This window comes from Ursus maritimus, unplaced genomic scaffold (assembly GCF_017311325.1).
Source record: "Ursus maritimus isolate PB19 unplaced genomic scaffold, ASM1731132v1 scaffold_13, whole genome shotgun sequence".
Classification (NCBI taxonomy): Eukaryota; Metazoa; Chordata; class Mammalia; order Carnivora; family Ursidae; genus Ursus; species Ursus maritimus.
The window spans coordinates 63158571-63180448 of NW_024423675.1; the positions used below are offsets into that span (position 1 = coordinate 63158571).

The 21878-nt window shown below is 44.6% G+C and overlaps 1 protein-coding gene across 5 annotated transcripts in view; it reads left to right on the top strand.

The window, feature by feature from the left end:
* The window catches only part of MAP3K4 (mitogen-activated protein kinase kinase kinase 4), a 109799-nt gene extending 89221 nt beyond the window's left edge, over nucleotides 1–20578 (top strand). For 2 of the 5 annotated variants that reach the window (XM_040628028.1, XM_040628029.1), the window contains exons 16-27: nucleotides 2868–2964; nucleotides 3770–3913; nucleotides 7237–7337; nucleotides 7960–8040; nucleotides 10689–10880; nucleotides 11930–12000; nucleotides 13824–13940; nucleotides 14801–14960; nucleotides 15934–16056; nucleotides 16936–17042; nucleotides 18413–18592; nucleotides 20047–20578. In XM_040628028.1, the coding sequence (XP_040483962.1) occupies nucleotides 2868–2964; nucleotides 3770–3913; nucleotides 7237–7337; nucleotides 7960–8040; nucleotides 10689–10880; nucleotides 11930–12000; nucleotides 13824–13940; nucleotides 14801–14960; nucleotides 15934–16056; nucleotides 16936–17042; nucleotides 18413–18592; nucleotides 20047–20067 (1394 nt within the window). In that variant the 3' untranslated portion in view covers nucleotides 20068–20578. Of the gene's footprint in view, nucleotides 1–2867; nucleotides 2965–3769; nucleotides 3914–7236; nucleotides 7338–7959; nucleotides 8041–10688; nucleotides 10881–11929; nucleotides 12001–13823; nucleotides 13941–14032; nucleotides 14124–14800; nucleotides 14961–15933; nucleotides 16057–16935; nucleotides 17043–18412; nucleotides 18593–20046 lie in introns of those variants that run through there. The other 3 variants (XM_040628031.1, XM_040628032.1, XM_040628033.1) reach the window with 2 other exon arrangements.
* Nucleotides 20579–21878: the final 1300 nt, after the last annotated feature.

Consider the following 21878-nt stretch of genomic DNA (forward strand, 5'->3'; position numbering starts at 1 on the left):
CACAGCTAAGACTTTCCGCACCAACAGAGAAATTCTTAACTGATTTTATTTAACAAAACAAAACAAAATGAAAAACATAAGTGATGCTATGATATATTTTCATTATAGTTTTCAATTACAGTTTTACGGAGTATGTTGAAATTTTAAAACAAAATATATCAGAAAAAGACTGTGCCTTCCCCCATTCTTGAGATAGTAAATAAAAGCAAAACTGTATTTATATGAAGTAAACATCCAAAAATGAAAACTTAGAAATTTTAAAGCAGTTTAAATTGCACAAGATAAAATAATTCATAAACGGTAAACTTATTGGGCAGGAACTGTATCTTAAAGGGTGTTTGCTAGCTACAGAAAATTTAGTAGACCAGGTTTTAATGCTTGGATTCTCTAAAATTCTCTCAGTTACTCAGCTTATACCTTTTATTCTCCCAAGGTTGTTATGAAATGAAAGTTATCATTTGCAAAACTCTTTGAACATTTTATATAATGTTATAATTTTATAGCATTCTATATTCTTATCAAACTTTTGGTTAATCATATTATCTTAAAAACTTTGATTTTCTGATCTTCTTAAATATTTCACTAGAATACGTGGTCAATAATTGAGTAAAAACCACTTCTCTAAAATACTTAATTATATACGGAATCATTTTCATGGTAACAGAAGGACAACGTAGAAAGAGTATGTAGAGAAATGTAGAAAATGTACATAGAAAAAAATTTCAAGGAAGAAAAATACTACAGAAGAAAGAAAAAAACAGTCATATTCCCACAGTTGATAGATAATCACTGCTAAGGTGGGATCACGAACTATTCATGTGCTTCTCCCCCAACTGCTAGTAGGACGGTGGCTTAACAGTGCTGTCTGTGGGCTGGAGGTGCTCTTTGTCTTCTGGGCCATGTGGCTTGGTGGAAACGGCACTGGCTGAGAGTCAGATTGCCAGACAGCCTGGTGACCTGGGGCTGCGCGTGTAACATCGCTGAGCCTCCTCTGCAAATGCTCAACATGAGATGCTAATGAGGGTCCCGCATTTAGATTTTGTAAACCGTAGTGTTCTGTGCATAGCAGCAGTCTGCATCCAGTTTTGTGCTCTTGCCTTACAAGGGCAGTTAGTGAAAGGGAGAGCCTACCAGCTGTCGTTCCCGCTGCCTGCTGTCTTCCTCTCCCTCTGCCCTACACTCGGAACCACAGACAGCAGCCTGGTGGAGAGCCTTCCGTAGGTTCTGCACACTCATGTAATTGTACAGGTGCATTGTGCCCTGCCTTCTTTATTCTCCTGGCATCGCGCAAGCATAGACAAGCTCCCTGTTCTACTGTATAAAAGTTGGATCACATTGGATATTTATTCTCTTGCATTTCTTACAACTGTAGAAATTCCTCCCTGTCAACAGGTAGAGATCCAACTCATTCTCCTTAGTGGCTGCCTTGTGTCCATTATGGGTGTATTATAGTTCTTTGCACCATTTCCTTGTGGGCATTTGTTTTGTTAGTTTTTGCCGTGAAAAACATCTCTAGAGTAAATCTTACTAGTGAAATTAGAGTGTCTATTTTATGTTTACTGACTGTTGGGATTTTCTTTTCAATGAAATATCACAGTTTTGCAGCAGTTAGTTATATATACTCTTAAATGTTCTCTCTCATATATGAAAAATGCGAAACGTGTGTGTGTGTGTGTGTGTGTGTGTGTGTGTGTGTGTGTGTGTTTTAGCAGCATGTCTGTCTTTTACACCTTGAAGGGGAAATTTTGTAGTGATTTTTGACTCCAAAGTTCCCATTATGTTTGCTGAATTAAAGACATCACCTTCTTTCCCGAGGCATTTTTATTTTTTTTCTCTTTTTATCTTTGTTACTATTGGAGTTCTTTCATTTATGATCATAATTGTTGAGATAATGAACCAGAGACACATACTGCCTGAATTTTTTCTTAATAATTGCGTGATTTTTGTTTTGCAAGCTTTCCCTTCAGATCTCTCCATTTTGGGGACGTCGGTCTTTCCTGTGTAATGTTATTGACAACAAACAAACCAGAACCATGAAGAAGGAAGTATTTCCATTTAGAATAAAGCATATGTAGATGAAATAAAACATGGAGCGAAATTATTCATATGAAGAGAAAATATGACATTTAAAAAATTAAGGAGGGTTAAAACCAAGTCAAAAGTAAGAGGGCACGAGTCAGGGTGAAATAGACAAAATGTAACAGGTGCGCTATGCCAGTGGTGTCTAGTTTCAGGGAAAGGAGAATTATCAGTGTTTCTGTAATCACTGGGCAAGGGCCCTTTAAATCCTTATTTTAAATTTTATCTAGTTTTTACCAGAATATTTAAACAAAGAAAAGAAAACATGTTCTGAAAAAAAGAATAACCCATTTAAACTGTGTCTAATCCTCTTCCTTTGGTTTAAAGGAATTAAATGAAACTCCTTGTACTCAGGAAACTGACAGTGACTGTCCCTGACTCAGAACCGGTTGAAGTATCAGCATGGGCCAGAATCTTTCTAAAAATGTAGCCAGCATAAAGAACTCTTTTTTATTAGAGAGATGCTACATTTCAGTCTCTAGCTGGGTCCCATCAGTCTCTAGCTGGGTCCCATTGTTTGTTTCATATCCTTTGTGTACTTTCTCTCCAGGATTTAGGAAATGTTTTTGATGGCTAAGAGTTTGAACGTATAATATACCTTTTATTAATTTTTTAAAAGTAACGTTTTCCACAATGTTTGTCTATGTGATATGATTTTCTTACTTACATAATGGGTTTATTTGGCCAGTGGCAAAGTTAAGTCCCATCCCGTTTCTGTGTAGTGAGCTGCTTTGGCTTTTTCTGTTGACCCCTTTAACAAGTGGCACTTTCACCATTGTCGCTGGCAGCTATTCATCGGAACAGCCCCCGTCCTGTGAAGGTGCCGCGATGCCACAGTGACCCTCCTAACCCACATCTCATCATCCCGACGCCAGAGGGTTTCAGGTATTTGGAGCTTATCTAGCCTTCCGCTGTATGGATTCTTCTCTGATGCGCATGGTCCTGCTCTGATGGCTACTGGGTGCTTGCTCTGATCATGGAGTATTTTTTCTGTGTTCTCGTTCCTACTGTTTTAAAAGCTCTTAGTTGCATTATCTCGAAGATACACCACAGTGCCTTAGTTGCAAGACAAAAAGAGATGCAACTTTAAAACCGACTTGTACCTTTCCACATAACTTAGTTTCTCAGCTTATTTATAACCTCAAGCTACTAAATGCTTACCAGCTTTGGAATAATTCTTTCTTTCTCTTTCTTTGAAAATGACCTTACAAAAACAAATTTGAGTGTGCATAGCATAGTAAAACATTTGAAAAACAATCCTAAACATAGTGTAGCAGTGAAGAAAAATTGGAATGATCTTTCCAGTCTTGACTTTCATGTGTGTATGTAACCTTGAAGCAATTTAAATACTAAAGTGAGTTCTGAAACTCTAGTACAAAGTATTTCCCTTGAATGTGGTGGCATTTCTGCATCTTGAGGGAGTGAGCATTTTCTCTCCCCTGTAGAATCACTTTTTAAAAGTTAATTTTATTTGACATTATTTGCTAGGAAAAAACCACAATTATTTTCAAGATAATTATTTTTTTTTCTTTTTTACACCTAGACCTGAGTCTCAATCAAAGAAAAATTTGCAATTTATATTTTTAAATATTTTTCATTTCCTCACCCTATTTTATTCTTAATTGAAAACCACTGGAGAGTCCAGTGCCTTTTCTCAGCTGTGTTCCTGAAGCTTTTCTTCTCGTCTCAGCACTCGGAGTGTGCCTTCGGATGCACGGAGCCACGGCAGCCCCGCTGCTGCTTCTGTCACTGCCGCCACCGCCGCCGGTCGCCCCGGCCCCTCTGGCAGCGACTCTGCGCCACCCAAACCCATCAGCAGTGCCCATGATACCAGGTAGTCACCCTCCACCAGCGGCATGCCTCCTTGGCCCCCTCCTGTGCACTTCGCCGGGGCCTCAGCTTTGGGATGTGGCTCGTGGGGCATCACCCCCCGAAGGCTCTGGCACCCAGCAGCACAAGTAGATAATTTGCCTGATTAATATTTCTTTGGAGCGAGTATTAACCAAAATGACCAGACTCTCCGCTAATAACAACTCTTTGGAGAGAGTATCAGACCAACGAACCTGGTCCCCACCAAAGGGGACGTGAGAATTTTGGCAAGTGGTGCCTTTCTTGAGGGATCCCAAGGTAGTTCAGAGATGGATCCTAGTTAACACCATTAGGTGGGGATTTGTTTTTTAGGAGGATCACTTTTCTAACCAAATTTTCTAATTTATAGCATTATTGATTAGAAGTAGTTTGTGAAGTTGGAAAAATGAGACCACAGGGTTTGTATCTTATCTGGAGAACGTATCATTAGTAGAGCTATCAGCCACTTGGCAAGCTCCAGAAAGTCTCTTGCATGAGTCTTCCAAGTGGGTAAGGAGTGTGTGGCACTTCTTCCCATTCTAGTTGTTAGTTTTGACAGAGGATTTCATCAAGGTCTCGTATACTTAATGGAGAAAGGACATTCGGTCACTCTTAAGTCTCCCCTTAGCCATGCCAAAGACTGTGGTGCCGAGAAGTCACTCAACACCTCTATTTTCCTGATTTCCTGGAGATGAAATTAGCCAGTTTCACTGTCACTCTTCTCATCTTCCAATTAAAGAGGGAGATAGAGGCAAATAAAACTTTATGGGTTGAGGATAATCTGATAAAAAAAGATGAAACTGGGAAGGAACTCAGTGCCCTGTATGTTGCTCCAAAGAAGAAGTACGTTGTTGGCCTAAAGATGGAGCTTTAGGATTGAAAACACACTAAAATGTTTTTAGACTTACTTTATGACAGTCTGAAATTTCTACAAACATTTCCATTCTTCTCATCCATTAAAGTAACAAATGTTCCTGATTTGTAGTGATAAACATCTATAACCTAAAAAAAGTCAACGTGTTTTACAGCTTAAGCTGCCAACCCAAACGATTAACAGTTACCAGGAGACAGATTCCCATTTACCTTCTTCATTTTTATGCTGAGAGCATTTCATGGCAAGCGTTTCCACATATGCTGTCCCGTCCCTGAGGTAGGCGCTGAAAGTACCCTTTTGTAAGTATAACTCAGGGCGAAGGGAAGCCACTTGCCCTCACGTGTAGACTCGGTGGAGGAGAGCACTTCACCGTGACCTGCTGCGTCCACGTTTGCACGCCATTCCTGCAAAACTAGAAAAGGAAGAAATGCCCCCCCTTTTTTCGAGTTTCATGAACTGTGGCTTAAGTCATTTGTGAGTTGGAGGTGTGGTACGTTAAGCATATTTTAGTATAAAAATGAAGTATGTTTGGTCAGCCTTCATGTGCATTTAGTCTTCGGCTTTGTGGACGTTGTCTTCAGTCTGTTGTGAGTAGCATTTCATAAGTATTCTTCATCTTAAGGATGATTCTTAACACAGAGAAATTTTACCACCATCGTGGTGTGCCATCTTGAAGGCCATTTTCCATAAAGGAATCCAGTTCTCTTGACTTTCCGGTGGTGCGTATGTGACCGTGGCAGAGGACGGCAAGTCCGGGTGGAGATGTGCTTAGCCAACGGTGTTTGCTTCACTCCTGCGTTCGAGCCCGGCTCCTGGTCAGTGTAACCTTGGGCCTCAGCCCCTTTTTGGTGGACCTGTGCTGCAGACCCCACGGCGGCTGGCATGTACCCGGTCCAGCCCGGGGTTTGTGACTGTGCTGTGGGGGCAGCCGAGTGATGCCAGGACTTGCAGCATCAGCAGGAAGGCCCCTGCCTCTCGGTGTGCGGCCCTTCCTATCCTAGAGACCTGTCAGCCCTGTGAGTCTTACTGTGCCCCACAGCATCCTGGGAATGTTTTAATTTGATTTGGTTTGACTTAGGAAATAATCTGGGCTTCAGTGATCTTACCAGAGTTCATAAAACTTTTCTACAGTGTTCTGCTTGTTGGAGCCAGCTCTTACTGCTTTGCGAGACTGATTGTTAGTTTTTCAGGAATTTTGCAAGCCGGTTGTTACACCACAGAAATTGTGGAGCTCCACGACTAGTAGTTAAACATTCACCAGCACGCTATTTCCTTTAAGTATATTTTTTGCCTTTTACCCTAGCAAAAATCTCTGAGGATGTGAAATTGGCTTTTTCATCTCCAGGAAATCAGGAAAATAGAGGTGTTGAGTGGCCTCTCGGCACCACAGTCTTTGGCATGGCTTTAGGAGTCATGTGTCTCTTCACTTCAACATCCGTGATTTTTCCGTGAAATGGCGTCAAGACTTTTTGATGAACTCCATGGCAATAGAGGATGTCCCCCTCTCTTCAGACTTAACACGTATTATGCTGGATTTGAGAGTTTAGGGAAGTAAAAAAGCCTTGCATGCTTCATAATTTGTGAACATCTGTTCAGTAGAACCCTGTCACCTTAAGTCTATTCAGCATTTGATGGAAAAGAGCATAAATGCTACCATACTTCATAGTATTGCTCATACACACGGTACACGCGAAACTTGTTAATAAACTCAGGCCGTACTTATCTTGGATTACTAGAATTATAATTAACACTTCCCTTATTTAATTCTGGATTTTACAGTATGGATTCATTCTGGGTTTCTAAACACCCTTAACTTTATTCTGGAAAAGCAGCAAATTAACTTTGTTCTTTCCGTGCTAAGCTTCCCGCTCTTCTGCACCTTTGCTTGGCGACTGCTTGAAGAATCATTAAGTCTTCCCTTCCATTTTCTTATTAAGAGATTTGAAATCTTTTGAATCATGTAATAATTTTAACACTTTAAATATAATTAAGTACATCAATACATAATATGATCAGAATTTTAAATATTAGCCTGTTTGGCTAATAATTTTTATCCATCCTGGGCTTAAATGGTGGAACTTTCCACACATGTCAGTAACACTTGAATAAATCCTGTTTTGTTTGTACTTTTGTTGTTTTTAACTTAAAACAGACTGTTACGCAGTCAGGTTCTCATGTGTCAGCAGTGGAGGATAAAAATCTGACAGTCCTTCCCAGTTCCAGAGAAGGGTTTCTCAGTAGCAGTGCTGTTCACTTTGGGTGCATAATTATTTGGGGGCTGTCCTTTGCGTTATCCTGTACTTACTAGATGCCAGGTGTCCCCAGCGGGCAAAATTACCCCTAGTTGAGAATTACTGCTCTAGAAGAATCTCATAGATCTTTCATTTTGAGTTCCATTGAATTGACAGTTCAATTTTTTAAAAATCTCGAAACAGGGGTTCCAGCGTCCCTGAGAATGACCGGTTGGCCTCCATAGCCGCCGAGTTACAGTTTCGGTCCCTGAGCCGCCACTCAAGCCCCACTGAGGAGCGTGACGGTGAGTGCGTGAGCCGCAGACTCTGGTCTCGACCAGCTGAATCCTCTGCCTCAGTTTACCAGTTTCCATGGTTTATGCCTTAGAAAGAAATGAAGAGTGAGAAAGAGATAACAGAGTTCCCAGAGAACGTTTGATGTTTAGCATGTTGGCTCTTTATGCCTTTTTAGCTGTACTTGTATTTTCTATGTCTACTTTTGCTGCTTTTCTAAAAAAAATTATTATTTCTAATACTTTAATTGCCAAACGCTCTTATTTTCTTTAAAAATACAAACCTGCCCTCGGTTTGTTAATGATACACTGAGGCTTTATTATAATGCCGGGCCTCTTGAGTGGGGACCCCAGAGAATCTAATTTCTGCTCAGTATTCTCTTGGCTTATTTGTGGAAAATTTATGTAGTTAAAATCATGTAATGCCCTTGACAATTTCTTGGTTTGGTATAGTTTTCTAGAATTGATTGTCAAGACAGCTTCTCACACTCATGTCAAATAGAAATTAATTACCAGAAAGGACAGGTTGACGGTAACTAATCATTGCCGTGCACCATTTCAGTCTTGGCTCTCGATTACACAAGCATATCTGTTCCATAAATCTTAATTTGTGTGCAAAACATACTTCTTGCAGAACCAGCATATCCAAAAGGTGATTCAAGTGGGTCAGCTCGAAGAAGCTGGGAACTTCGGACACTTATCAGCCAGACGAAGGGTAAGAGAGAGAATGTTGAACTTAAAATGTTTAAGCATAAAGTGAGGAGTTTCAGCAAAAATACGCTTTAGCTTTTGAATTATTAGTCCTTCTACATTAATATTTTGTGCTCTTTTTTATACCTGTGACATTACTTCCTATGTGTACTGTTTGTATGCATTTCCTATTTTTTATAATAAATTATAAGCTCCTTTGATCTGGAACATGTTTCATTCATCTTTGTATTCTTCAAGCAGTTGTGGTGCTTAATTCTGTATGTCACCTTGGGTGGGCCCTTAGCTTACTTCTTTGTACGTGGTAGGAATATAATTACTATTTGTGAAATGAAGAACTATTCATGTCTTGTGCTGTATGATAATGTTTTTGAGAAGCCAAATAGTTTGGCCAGGTGATAACTGACAGAGCAGGGACCAGCACACACTGCTTCTGTCTCCAAGTCCGGTGCTCTTACCGACCATCACCCCTTGGAAGTATGTTGTCCCCCAAAGCCTAGACTATTCGGGGGATTTCATGGAGGAGTGAGACTTGAGTTGACTCTTGAAGGAAAAACTGGTCTGCATCAAGCCTAGAGGAAAAGTACAGAATAAAAACACATCTGGAGGAAGGCCCAGTGACTGTGTAGTTGTAAATGGAGGTGTACTTGAAGGGGTTGGGGGAAGTTAGACCATGGCCAGTCTTCAGTGACAGCTAAGTGATTAAGGCCTTCCCCAGAGATGGCGGGCAGCCCTGTAGCCTGTTGGGCACCTGGTGTGTTTGGGTAGTGGGGAGGAGGAGCTCAGAAGACCCCAGAGTGGAGGAAGCTGCTAGCCCGGAGTGGGGAGGAAATGGGAAGATGGGTTAGTATATCATTAGAATCATACAGTGTCAGATACCAGACTAAGGTGGGATTTTCAAAAAAGGAATGAAGTCGAGAAATGACTGCCAGGCCTGGGGCAGGCGAGGTGTTCACGGAGGGTTTAGGGCAGGGAGATCCATGGGCTGGAGCCTGGGTGACAGGGAAGAGAGTCTGTCCAGTGGCTCTCACGTCACCAGTAGTTCCCATGCATGCCAGGTCTTTGTGATAATTTTCAAAACAAACACTCTGTGGTCAAGAGAACTTGGGAACTCTCGGGATAGTTACAGTTCACACTAACAAAGATGGAGAAATGCTGAGAAATTTTTACTGTTTAAAAAAAGAAAACCTTTCCCAGAAATATTTGACAGTGGAGTCCGTGGCCTCATAGCTGTGAAATCTTGTTCAGTGCCCAGGAGACCTGATGTGTCATATATTGAGGTAAAGAAAACAGCGATTCATGTTTTTAAGAAATGGTTGTAGTAAGAAACTACAATTAGAACATTATACACCTTGGGGAATTTCTTTTCTCAAATTAACCTCACAGCCATCCTTGTCCTCCGTGATCTCTTTGTTGGCCAGAGAATTCACACTCTTAAATAGCAAGGATACAGAATGAGGAGTATGTAATGGGGACATGTCCGAAACTGTGCTTTTCACATGACACGTGTGACCCAATGGTGGGTTGTAAAGTCAGCATTAGAAAAAAATAGGATAGAGTCTGAATCACATGTGGTAAGAGTAATACTGTTTTATGAAACTGTTGTTTAGATCTCTGTGTGTCTAAAAGTTATTTTTTACTGTAAGTCATGATAAAATAAGTTGGGGAACTGGAGATGTGGAGCCTGAGAAGGTAAGGAATAGTAGCAGCAGTAGCTAAATCTTACTGAGTATTGCTGTGTCCTGGGCACAGGGCTCAGCGCTTCACACGTGTGATTTCACTAAGTACAGTAGCGCTTGTGCGTGAGGTCTTATTACCCTCATTTCACAGATTAGGAATTTGATATGTGAAGAAGTCCGGTAACTTGCCCATGGTCAAACACCTGGAAAATGGTGAAGCCAGGACTTTACCCGGGCATTCTGGTTCCAGAGCCTTTGCTCTGCACTCTTTCCAGAGAAGGGACAACTTAATTCCCTTCTTGTTGAGATGGCTTCCGAGAGTAGGTGTGGTTATCTCAGCGGAGTGGGGACGCGTGAGATGTACCCGCCAGGCACGGCGTGGGAAGACAGCATAGGCAGGAAAAAGCTCGAAGTGAGAAATGGCTTGGAGTAGTCTATGAGTCTGTTCAGTTTGGTTCGTCTGGGGCCTGTGATAGGAGAAGAGAAGGAGAATACTGACAAAAGTGAACTGGGAAAGATAAACCGGGTCCAAATTCTGCAGGGCCGTGAATCCCCTGTGAAGGGCTTAGATTTTTGGTAAACGGGTTGTTGAGAACCATGAAATAAATTTAAGTAGGAAAGGAACATGATCAGATTTTACCTGTTAGACAATCCTGGCCAACAAGAGTGGACTGGAGACAGGAGAGACTGGAGGCAAGTGGGAAGTCACTGCAGTGTCTGTCTGAGCCGCAGTCTGGGGGGACTAGGTCATCAGCTCCACCTGACTAGCCTGTGTTCCATGTGTGTGTCTGTGCAGTGGGTGGCACCTGGAGCTCTTGGACTGGAATGACTTGAGTGCACCTGCTGGGTGACTAGAGGCTGATAAGCCTTGCCATGCTGGAGTGCTCATGTGTATTGCTCTGTCTCTATTCTTATTTGCTGGACATTGACTCGCTGCTAGTGACTGGAACTACTGAGTTTGTGATTCTCCCTGCAGACAGCGCTTCCAAACAAGGACCCATAGAAGCTATCCAGAAGTCAGTCCGATTGTTTGAAGAAAAGAGGTATCGAGAAATGAGGAGAAAGAATATCATTGGTCAAGTTTGTGATACCCCTAAATCTTACGATAACGTTATGCACGTAGGCTTGAGGAAGGTGACCTTCAAGTGGCAAAGAGGAAACAAAATTGGTAAGGAAATTGAGGAACCTCTGTTGGAAATGGCAATAGTTACACGTCTTTAGGTTAAATCATATAATTGGTCCTTTTCTCTTACAGACATGGCATATCTTTTGCAGAGGGTTCTGTTTTTTAGTTTGTATAAATAATGTGTCTATAAGATGTGTTCTAAGAGCAGTATAAGAGGAGATTTTAGGAAGATTTTTTTTTAATGTTTCACTAAATTGAATCGTTCTGCTCAGTAACTCCAGCAGTTGCCAGTGCAGAACTACATAAATTTTACCCATTAGTTCCAGTTAATGTTTTTAGGACCTTACTCCTTCCAGCACATTATTGAAGAGAGACTGGGTACAAATAGAGACAGTCTTTCCTAAAACATTGCCTGTTAACTCATTTCCAGGTGAAACGCCTCTTGTTAAATAAGTGCTGGTGGATCCTGTGACAGAAGGAATCTGACCGCGTTTCAGATCCTTCCGTCTTTTAAGTGCATGTCTCCGGGAGTGTTTAGGTCTGAAGAGGCCAATGCAGGTGTAATAATAGGACTCTGTGAGCCCCCAGGAAACCCTCAACATTCTGTAGAGCTATCAGGGCAGAAAACACTGAAAAAAATCAAGTGCTTTATAGATTTTATCAGTTCTCGTTATCAGTCTTAGCCATGTATCCCCTTCACTTAATGCCCCCAAAGATGTGTTGGTAGAATATCCCCTCCCACACCCCGCTGGCTGTGCAGTGATGAGGCACAGTTAGACGGTGGCCCGGCTTACTCTTCACCCCCGGCCCTGACCTCCTTGAGGCCGTGAGGGCTCAGAAGTGTGCACTTTCATGCCCCTTCTGGGGTTTGCCAAAGTCACTTCTACTCTAGATATTTACAGGAAAGGCACAGCCAAGAGATTGCCTTCGGTCATTGGGGAACATTCAGAAACATTTTGGGTCTTGCTATAGTAGATAATTGTAGATTATATAAATATAGATCCAGAATTGGGAAAGATTACTATACATCTGAGTGATGTAAAGTGGCCTCGCTTTGGTGACTGAGAGTAGTATGTTTGTTCTGTTCACAGGGGAGGGGCAGTATGGGAAGGTCTACACCTGTATTAGTGTCGACACCGGCGAGTTGATGGCTATGAAGGAGGTGAGTGCTCTGGCCTTGTGGGAGGCCTTTTGGTTTGAAGCCTCTGTGTGGCAGAGATCTGGTGAACACGCTTGTTTTCAAGGCTCTTCTTAGCGCCGAGAGCTAGCTTAGGTGCCTCCATGTTGGGTCGTCTAGGCAGGTGCCCTGAGACGACGGAGTAGCAGAGTGTCCGATGCCCGTGAGGTCACTCAGACCAGGCGCACAGATGATTCTGCCGCCACGTGGGTGTGCTAAGTGCCATACAGAGGGAGGAGCACAGTTAGCTGAAGGCTGAAAGGATGGTGGTAACAGCGTCTTCCCAGGGAGTTAGGGGAGAAAATGCCACTTGTGATCAGCTTCAGAAATGAGCGGCATTTCAATAGCTGGAGGTAGGATGGGGGAGAGCAGGGGAAACCTGACGAGGCCCGTCAGGGAAGCAGATACCGTTGTTGCTCATGAGGAGACACTCTGGGACTCGAGGGGCAGACGAGCCTGTGGGGGAAGAGGCCGGAGCTGCTATGGCCCTACCCCCCAGCTCCTGAAGTGTTTCGTGTCTTCTCTGCATGGGAAGACACTCACCGGCACTGCCTCTGTCACCTTGTTCCTGCTGGGTCGTAAACATCTCCTTTGTTTTTTTTAAGATTTTATTTAGGACACCTCGGTGGCTCAGTCAGGCAGTTAAACATCTGCCTTCAACTCAGGTCGTGATCCCAGGGTGTGGGATCCTGCATTAGGCTCTCTGCTTAGTGGGGAGCCTGCTTCTCCCTTTCCCTCTGCCCAAAAGAGATTTTATTTATTTATTTGAGAGAGATGGAAAGAGCATGAATGGGGGGAGAGAGAGAGGGAGAAGCAGACTACCCACTGAGCAGGGAGCCCGATGTCAGGCTTGATTCCACGACCCTGGGATCATGACCTGAGTCAAAGGCAGACGCTTAGCTGACTGAGCCACCCAGGCGCCCCCTGTTCTAAACTTATTTTTTAAATTTAAATTCAATTAATTAACATATAATGTATTAGTTTCAGAGGTAGAGGTTAGTGATTCATCAGTCTTATATAACACTCAGTGCCCATTACATCACGTGCCCTCCTTAATGTCCATCATCAAGTTATCCCATCCACCCACTGTCCTCCCCTCTAGCAACCCTTAGTTTGTTTCCTGTGATTAAGAGTCTCTTATGGTTTGTCTCTCTCTCCGATTTCATCTTTATTTTTTCCTCTCTTCCCCTGTGATTCTGTTTTGTTTCTTAAGTTCCACACATGAGTGAGATCATACGGTAATTGTCTTTCTCTGACTGACATATTTCACTTAGCATAATACCTTCTGTTTCCATCCACATCATTGCAAATGGAAAGATTTCATTGTTTTTTGGTGGCTGAGTAATACTCCATTGTATATATACCGTATCTTCTTTTTCCATTTGTCTGTCGATGGACATCTGGGCTCTTTCTATAACTTGGCTGTTGTGGACATTGCTACTGTAAACATTGGGGTGCGGGTGCCCCTTTGTAAACTTCTTAAGGGCACAATCGTCTCACATCTTTTTATCTTCCCAGAACCTATACACTTGTGATCACTTACTGAATGCTGATGTTCTTGTGAATTCAGTTTGCAGTTATGAAAATGATCCCATTAGCTGTTCTCTCACCAAATATTCTAAAGCAGGCATGTTTAATTCACTTGGAATGACAAGGCAAAGAAAGACTCGAAGTCAAGTCACAGACACACTGACCATAGTCCCGTGAGTCTGGATGGTGCAGGTGTCCGCGGAGGCCCTCGTGGTTAAAGGTGTCTTGTTCCTGGTTTGTGACAGGACCAGCGCTGACCAACGGTTTTCTCTTTACAGATTCGATTTCAACCTAATGACCATAAAACTATCAAGGAAACTGCAGACGAATTGAAAATCTTTGAGGGCATCAAACACCCCAATCTGGTTCGGTATTTTGGTGTGGAGCTACATAGAGTAAGCCAACTTTGGTCACGCGGTTTTGTGTGAGGAATCAGTTAAGGGCACAGTCGGAGTCCTGTTCTACATCGCAGGTCTTCTCATTTCAGAGCACAGTAACTTTGCCTAATTATCAGGAAATCTCCATGAGTTACACCATTTCTGCCTTCTCTCTGAAACTAGAGGAGTTCTTCCTAAAATGTAAGTTGTAGACTGTAGTCGTTAACCCGACATTATAAAGCACTGAAACCCATCCTGCTGATCAGAAGATTCTTCTAAAATGCCCCTTACACAGCGCGTTACTTTTTTCCCCCCATTTTTCACTGATCATGCTGATTTTTCTTTTACGTGTATTTAAGGAACCGTTGTGAAATGCAAAAGTTAAAACTTCAAATTCATTTCCCCCCTTGTGTTTAGAAGTAAACCCTTGGAGGGAAAGAGGATAACTTGGAGCATCTCGGTGGAGTCTGAACTTCCAGGGGAAGTTGAGTAGTGGTGATCTTTAATGTTTTCCCAAATAAATTCATATCTGAAAAGGATGTGTTTCAGTACTTAATAATACATTTATAGGGACAGTCCTGTTGGTCCCTGTCTGAGATTATATAGCAGCCTTAATTGCAGAGGATTATAGAGAACTTATCACCTGTGATTTGGAGAAGACACTCTTATCCCGACTAGCTGTATAATTCCAGACAGGAGGCAGACAGACACCTCTGTGTAGGAGTGAGAAATGACTGTTCTCAGACAAATTCAGTGTTGAGGATGACGAGTGTAGCATACCATTAGAAAGAAGTCCTTTGGGGCATGACCTGTGACGTTTTCCAGATTCTTTACTTGGTGTACCTGTAAACACAGGCTGCATCTTATTCCTCCCACAGGAAGAAATGTACATCTTCATGGAGTACTGTGACGAGGGGACGTTAGAAGAGGTGTCAAGGCTGGGACTTCAGGAACATGTCATTAGGCTGTATTCAAAGCAGATCACCATTGCAATCAATGTCCTCCATGAGCATGGCATAGTTCACCGTGACATCAAAGGTAATCCTCACACTCACCTGGCTGCCATGGAGACCAGACTGCGTGCCCTCCACATAATAGGTGCCGCCAGGACACTCGATCCTACTCCCACACGTCATTTCTCTAGAAAGAAGTACCTTTACTGTGAATATGCTTCCATAAAGAGCCCAGTATTGAGAGACCGCGTAGAACACACGTCCCCATCCGTGAGCAGACAAGTCTGTTCTGTCTGCGTACACAGTTCTCAGTGCGGTCTGTTTCCCCAAGAATGAAATTGCGTCTTTTTGTCGGCTGATTTAGCCAACCTTGTGTATTTCCTAGACGTTCACCATCAGAGCATCTTATCTGCGTGTCAGGACTCTGATGTATTTCCATGTGAACAGGGTGGATGTGTAAAGTGGCAGGGAATCTGAGATGCCAGTGTAGACGGTGTTTTGGGAGACAAGGTTTATTTCCACCAACCTCCTCCCGCGTAGAATTCTGCTAACGACTGACTCAGTCATGCTGATGGATTTGAAGTGCTTTTCTCTTGCATGAGGGGAATAGTCATGCTCGTCTCACAATTGTCCCTCTGGCATTTGCCCCTGACCTTTGTATTTGGGGAGTCTGGGGGTAATTAAAGTGACAAATTATTTGTCTCTGATGGGCCCTAGACCGAAGGATTCCACTCTGTCACACAGTCCGAGGCCAGCCTAGACACGTGCACTCTACAGTCGGCTGGCTTCCGACCAGCTGCAAGACCCGGGGCGGGGCCAGATCACACCAGACCTGCTTTGGTCTGAGCGTGAGGATCGTCCGTCCTCCCTCCCGTGGCTCCCCCTGAATCCCCAGCATCCACCAGCCTTGTTGCCTCCCCGCCTGCCCGTCTACCGTAGTGCTCTGCTGCCGGGGATCATTCTGAGCACTGGTTTAATTGGCTCTTAGCAGGCCGTGGCCTGAGTGCTGAAAATGCGCTCCGCGCTGCCGAGCCTGACGAGTGCTTGTTTGTTGTTAGGTGCCAACATCTTCCTCACCTCCTCGGGGCTCATCAAGCTGGGGGATTTCGGATGCTCAGTAAAGCTTAAGAACAACGCGCAGACCATGCCGGGCGAAGTGAACAGCACGCTGGGGACAGCAGGTGGGGACCGGCTTGATTTGTCTTTGCCGAGGTGACCCATTGCCGTGCGCTTGCTGGCTGGGTTTCCCATCGCTTCTGTTGTCAGCGCGGATCAGGGAGGAGGGAGGCTTCAGAGCACGGGCCCCTGGGCATCCACCTGCCAACAAATTCGCCTCTCCCCCCAAAGTAAAAGGAGGGAGGAGCGTCCTCTGTTTCTTCCCAGAAAAACTTCCTTTGTTGTTCACATGGGCTTTATTAAAACCATTCTAGTCAAAACACAGCAGTATTTTAAATACAACAGTATGGGTTGGTTTTTTTTTTAAAGAACATAACTCTTTTATTGCCCAACACCTGTGACAGTTCATGTCTCTCTAAAGGAAGCAGGAAGTTTGGAGGATTCTTGGCCCTTGTACAGGAAAAAGAGTGGGTAGGCATACTCAGAAGTCAGTAATATCTCACCACATGGAATGTGCTACCCGGGCAGCCAGGCCCACTGGCAGGCTCCCCACCAGTCTGCTTCGTTGTCCCTTTAAAAAGGGACGTGTCTTGTGGTGATTATTTGTTTTGATTGTTCAGTGTCATGAAATTTTATGTCTTCTTTTGCACATTAAATTTCATATTTTATTGTGAATACAGCTTATCTGAAGATCTACCATTCAAAAATTGTCCTTTAGATAATAATTTGCCATTCAAAAATTCTCCATTCAGAAAATTGACTTGAAATGTCTGTTAGTTTCAGTGTTTCCTATTATGTAACTCGGAGAATATCCACTCTGCCCCCGCAACAAATTAGTTTCATTTATGTGGAGTATTACACGATATTAATTTTTTGCTTGGCTCTCTGACTGTGGCGTGCTGTTTTAAAACCCATTCCTACCACCGTATCTGTGACTTTTAAAGCATACATGGCTCCTGAAGTCATCACTCGCGCAAAAGGAGAAGGCCATGGGCGTGCGGCGGACATCTGGAGTCTGGGCTGCGTCGTCATAGAGATGGTGACCGGCAAGGTAAGCAGAGCCCACACCTGGAGGAGAAACTCCTGGAGGGCACTTCACATGAACAGAGCTGTAACTGTGGTTTTATTAGCTATGATAAATACCACGGATACGTTTTCTGCTAACTAGAGAACGTGACTAAATATAAAAGATGCGACCTGTCAAAAGATACAGTAATGTGAAGACAAGTGACAAACTAGGAAGAACCAAATATTTGTAAGATTTTTGACTTAGCGCTTAGGCAAGTGAATAAAAAAAGTAGGAAGCTCAAGTGAAAACATGGAGAAGCGAGGAACTGCAGAAAGAAACGGGAAACCAGAAACCTCTGTCCACGCAAACACTAGCGTGTGAGTGCAGCGTGACTCACGATTGCCAGACTTGGAGGCAACCGAGGAAGGGACCGGATGAGCGGACTGCTGATCCAGACAGCGGGTTATTATGCAGCAATGACGAGAAATGAGCCGTCCAGCCCAGAGGACGACTCGGAGGAACCACAAGAGCGTGCTGCCGACGAGAAAGGAGCTGATCTGGAAGCACCACATACACGCGGTGATTCCAAGCTCATGACGTTCGGGCGACGCAGGGGGAGGCAGGAGGAGGATCGGTGGGCACCAGCGGCTCCGGGAGCGGGAGGGAAGGATGGCTAGATAGACACAAGGGTGTTGAGGGCAGTGAGACTGTTCTGTGCGATCGTGTATCTGGAAGTTCTAAAAATGTACCTTCTGATGAAAATACTGCTAATGAACAACTGTACAGACGTATAAAGGGACCGTCGTGTGTGGAGTGGCATCGTTTATAAAGCAGAAAGTGTTAGAAACCTCTCAGGGGTTACTAGTGGGAAAATGTAGTATCCCCTGTGTCTGTGAACAAAATAGCATTTTATCCTTTATGATGTAAAAAATCACCAGAGCTTCACACTATTAGAATTTGACGTTCATTATTCAGCAGGGTGGTGTAGTGATGTCCCTACGAGAGAACTGTTGAGTTTTGTTTTGTTGACATTTTTGTGTTATTTTATATGTTGCATTTTTTATTTGCACGATGGTGGCTTCTAGATAATGCTGGACTAATGGAACATCCAGATGGGATAGGCAGACTGTGCTGAACAGCTGGTTTTGTAAATAAGGTTTTACTGGCACTCAGTCGCACCGATTCATTTGTGTATCTTCTGTGGCTGCTTCAGGCCACAGTAGGAGAATTGAGGCGCTGTAGCAGAGGTCATGTGGCCCACAAGCCTAAAATACTTACTGACTGGCCCTATGAGTAAAAGCTTGCTGGCCTCTGGATATTTATTAACATTGAGATGCCTGAAAAGATTGGGCAGTTTCATTTTTATGGCCATGTAGTATTATTAAACCTGCTTTTTTTTTGCTTTTTTTTAGAGGCCTTGGCATGAATATGAACACAACTTTCAGATTATGTATAAAGTGGGAATGGGGCACAAGCCACCGATCCCTGAAAGATTAAGCCCGGAAGGAAAGGACTTCCTTTCTCACTGCCTTGAAAGTGAGCCCAGGATGAGGTGGACAGCCAGCCAGCTCCTCGACCATTCCTTCGTCAAGGTTGGGTAGATCGCCATACAGTCCTTCTCATGTTGTAATGTTTGAGTTCTGTTTGTATCTGGCACTGAAGGAAATTTGGAAACTTAGATATAGAATGTCTAGATCTGTATATACGTGAAGTGGAAAGGAGCTAAATATAGTATGCCAGGGAATTTCGTATGTCTTTTTTTTTCCAGAGAATGCTTGTTGCGTTTCTCTGCTTGATCCATCCTGGTGTGTTTATGGTACACTTGGGACTGTTAACATGGAATTTTAAATGGGACTTGGTGAAAGACATAGTTTCTACTCCTGAGTGTGTAGTCTCCTTGAGGACAGGCTCAGTAGTGACGAAGCAGTGTGTTCCGACCTGGGATGAGGGTGTATATGCCATGCTGTCACGTCACTGAGAAGGGCGGTTTCATCCAGCCAGGCAATCTCAGCTGTCGTTGCTTCCTCTGGAATGAGATGCCTGAGTGTTTGGGAGGGTGTGGGGAGGCGGGGCAGGGAGGTGGGGGTACGGCAGGCTAACGAGGGTAAGACAGTCGAGGAGCTGTGTCTAGATGGGTCACAGGATGTGGAAAATGGCCAAAGGTTAGGCTGCGAAAGTGAACAGGAGCCCCAGGAGTTCAGTTTATGATAGCACGAGATGATTAAATGGTGTTTTAGAATGATTCTTCTGGAGACAGAGTAGTTACGATGTTTCTTATACAGCTGCTGGGCCGGGCATGGGAGGTCAGGGGCGAGTTATCAGCGATATTTAGGGGTTAAAATGGCCACGACTGAATAGCTGATGGGATGAGAAAGGCGAGTAAGGGGAGGGGTCTAGGACGGCTCCCAGGCCCCGGCTCGGGTCCCCAGGTTAGAGATCCCGTCGGCCAGGAGGGGTGCAGAGGCAGTTGGCTGAGGGTCAGGTCAGGGCGGCGGTGGATTCCTCTCCGGTAGATGATGGTTGAGGTGTTTGGAACGTCTGCTCAGGGACTTCAGACGGGCGTGCAGGTAATGTGGGCTCACGCCTGGGATTGAATGGGCTCGGATGCAGATCCAGGAGACAGAACATTGCTGGGAGAGGATTTTGAGGAGAAATGTGGTGAGAATGGAACTCTGGGGAAAACAATGCTGAAAGGGCCCTGCAGGGGAGCCCCTGATGGAGGGAGGGAAGGTGCAGGAGAGCAGGGTGGGTGGAATGAAGGAACAAGTAGCTGGATTTGCTGTGTAGATATTCGGGATTCGTGATTAAAAACACTCATCTCTTTGTTGAGACACTATGAACTCGATTTGTACAGATACATTCTGAAAAGCACTCTCGGTGGCCGGTTGGCAGACGTCACTGGCTACATGAGTTGAGCCTCCCCTCCTGGCTTGCTGCAAGCGGGGGTCCTTGAGGTGGCAGTGGCGGCGGTGGCAGCGGCGTGACTTACCTGTAAGTCGCATGCCTGCCGCGGACTGGCTTCAGCTCTCTCCCGCCTCTCTTGCAGGTCTGCACAGATGAAGAATGAAGCTAATCGGTCTGCGGCCTGGTAGTGTGTGTGCTCAGAGAATTCTCGTAATCACTACTGTATGTAATATTTACATAAAGACTGTGCTGAGAAACAGTATAAGCCTTTTTAACCTTCCAAGACTGAAGACTGCACAGGTGACAAGCGTCACTTCTCCTGCTGCTCCTGTTTGACGTGGCACGGGGCCCTTCCGAGTGACGGTGTCCACGAGGTAAAGAAGCTGCATGTTAAGTGCCATTACTACTGTACACGGACCATCGCCTCTGTCACCTGTTTCTCGTGTGACTGAGAACCGTGACATCAGTGTAGTATTTTGACCTTCCTGGGTTCAAAAGCAGTTGTAGTGTTATCAGGTGTCCTGGGCCTTGTTAAACTCTTGTTTGTCGAGTGCACTGACTGTGAAACCTTACCTTTTTGTTGGCAAGCCACAGGTTTGTTATGCAAAGGCTGATAAATGAAATTTAAGAAAAAGGTTCTTTTTTCAATAAATGGTTTATTTTAGGAAAGCTCAGTTATATTGTCTTTTACTGGTTATCAGCTTCAGAGCTGTTATCTGAGACCGAGGCCTGTCACTCATATTCACGTGTTCCCGTACAGAAGGGGTGCGCGCCAGTGCGCAAGAGATGAGCCCTGGATTGGGAGCCCTGCAGGATCTAGGATCTCCTCCCTGAAAAAGCATCAGGGCTAAAGGAACCGCCACCATGGATGCCAGAGACCCCTTTAGATTCTCTTACGGTCCCCGGGCAGTGGCGGTCGGGGGACAGTAGTAGCCTTGGTACCACGTGCTGGAGGCTGTTGACCTTTAACAAGACGTGTCAGTGCGTGGTCAGCGTTAAGTGCTGCTGAACTACGCCTTGACAAGAAAGCGTCGTTATGTCAGCGTTTCAGCAGTTAGTTTTCTAAAGTAGCCCCAAAGTATGTGTCACTGATGGTGCTCTTTAGCTTCTTTTCGCTATTAAATTTTTAAAAGATTGACGTTACAGCTCCCTGAACTTTTTGAGAACTTTTTTGAGTGAACTCACAGACTCACTCCTGACACCTAGCAGCTGCCTCTGAGCGAGTAATCTCTCGGGCACGACGTCCTACCTTCCCTGCAGGGCACCAGATCCTCTCCAAGACGTAACGTCCAGAGAACGTTGGCATCACGGGAGGATCATACAGACACAGAATTTCGTTAAGATTTCAGTTCTCTCAGATAGCTTTCCGTGGTGTGATTCACAGTCTTGGGCGCGTGCAGTCCAGGGGTCGTCCGTGTGGCTGTGCGAGCGTGCAGCCGTCTTTCCAGTCCGCCTGAGGACATCCCGCCACACGAAGCCTCGTACCCTCTGCAGTTGGTCCCCACGCCCGCCCCTGGCCTTGGGCGACCGCTGAGCCGCCGGTCGCTCTAGATGCGCCTGTTCTGCGCATTCCAGTTAAATAGAACTTGCCCGAGCGTGCTCTTCGGTGGCCGGCACGTTTCACCTGGCGTGGCGTTAGTGAGGTCCGTCCGCGTTGTAGCGCGTCGGGACTGTAGTCCTTTGTACTGCCCAACGTGCCAGTGCGCGGGGATGCCACACGTTTTATTTCTTCGCTCCTGGTTCCGTTTTGTGTTCGTGATGAATCATGCTGCTCTGCACATTCCTATGTGAGTCTGTGCGTGACAGACGTTTTCATCTCTCTTGGGAGTGGGACTTCTGGGTCCTATGGCAAATCCACGTTCAATAGTTTAAGAACCTGCCAAACGGTTTCCAGTGGCTGCACTGTCCTGCATTCCCAGCAGCCCCGTGTGGGGGTTCCCGCCTGTCCACACTCTCCCCCGGCCGTGGCCATGG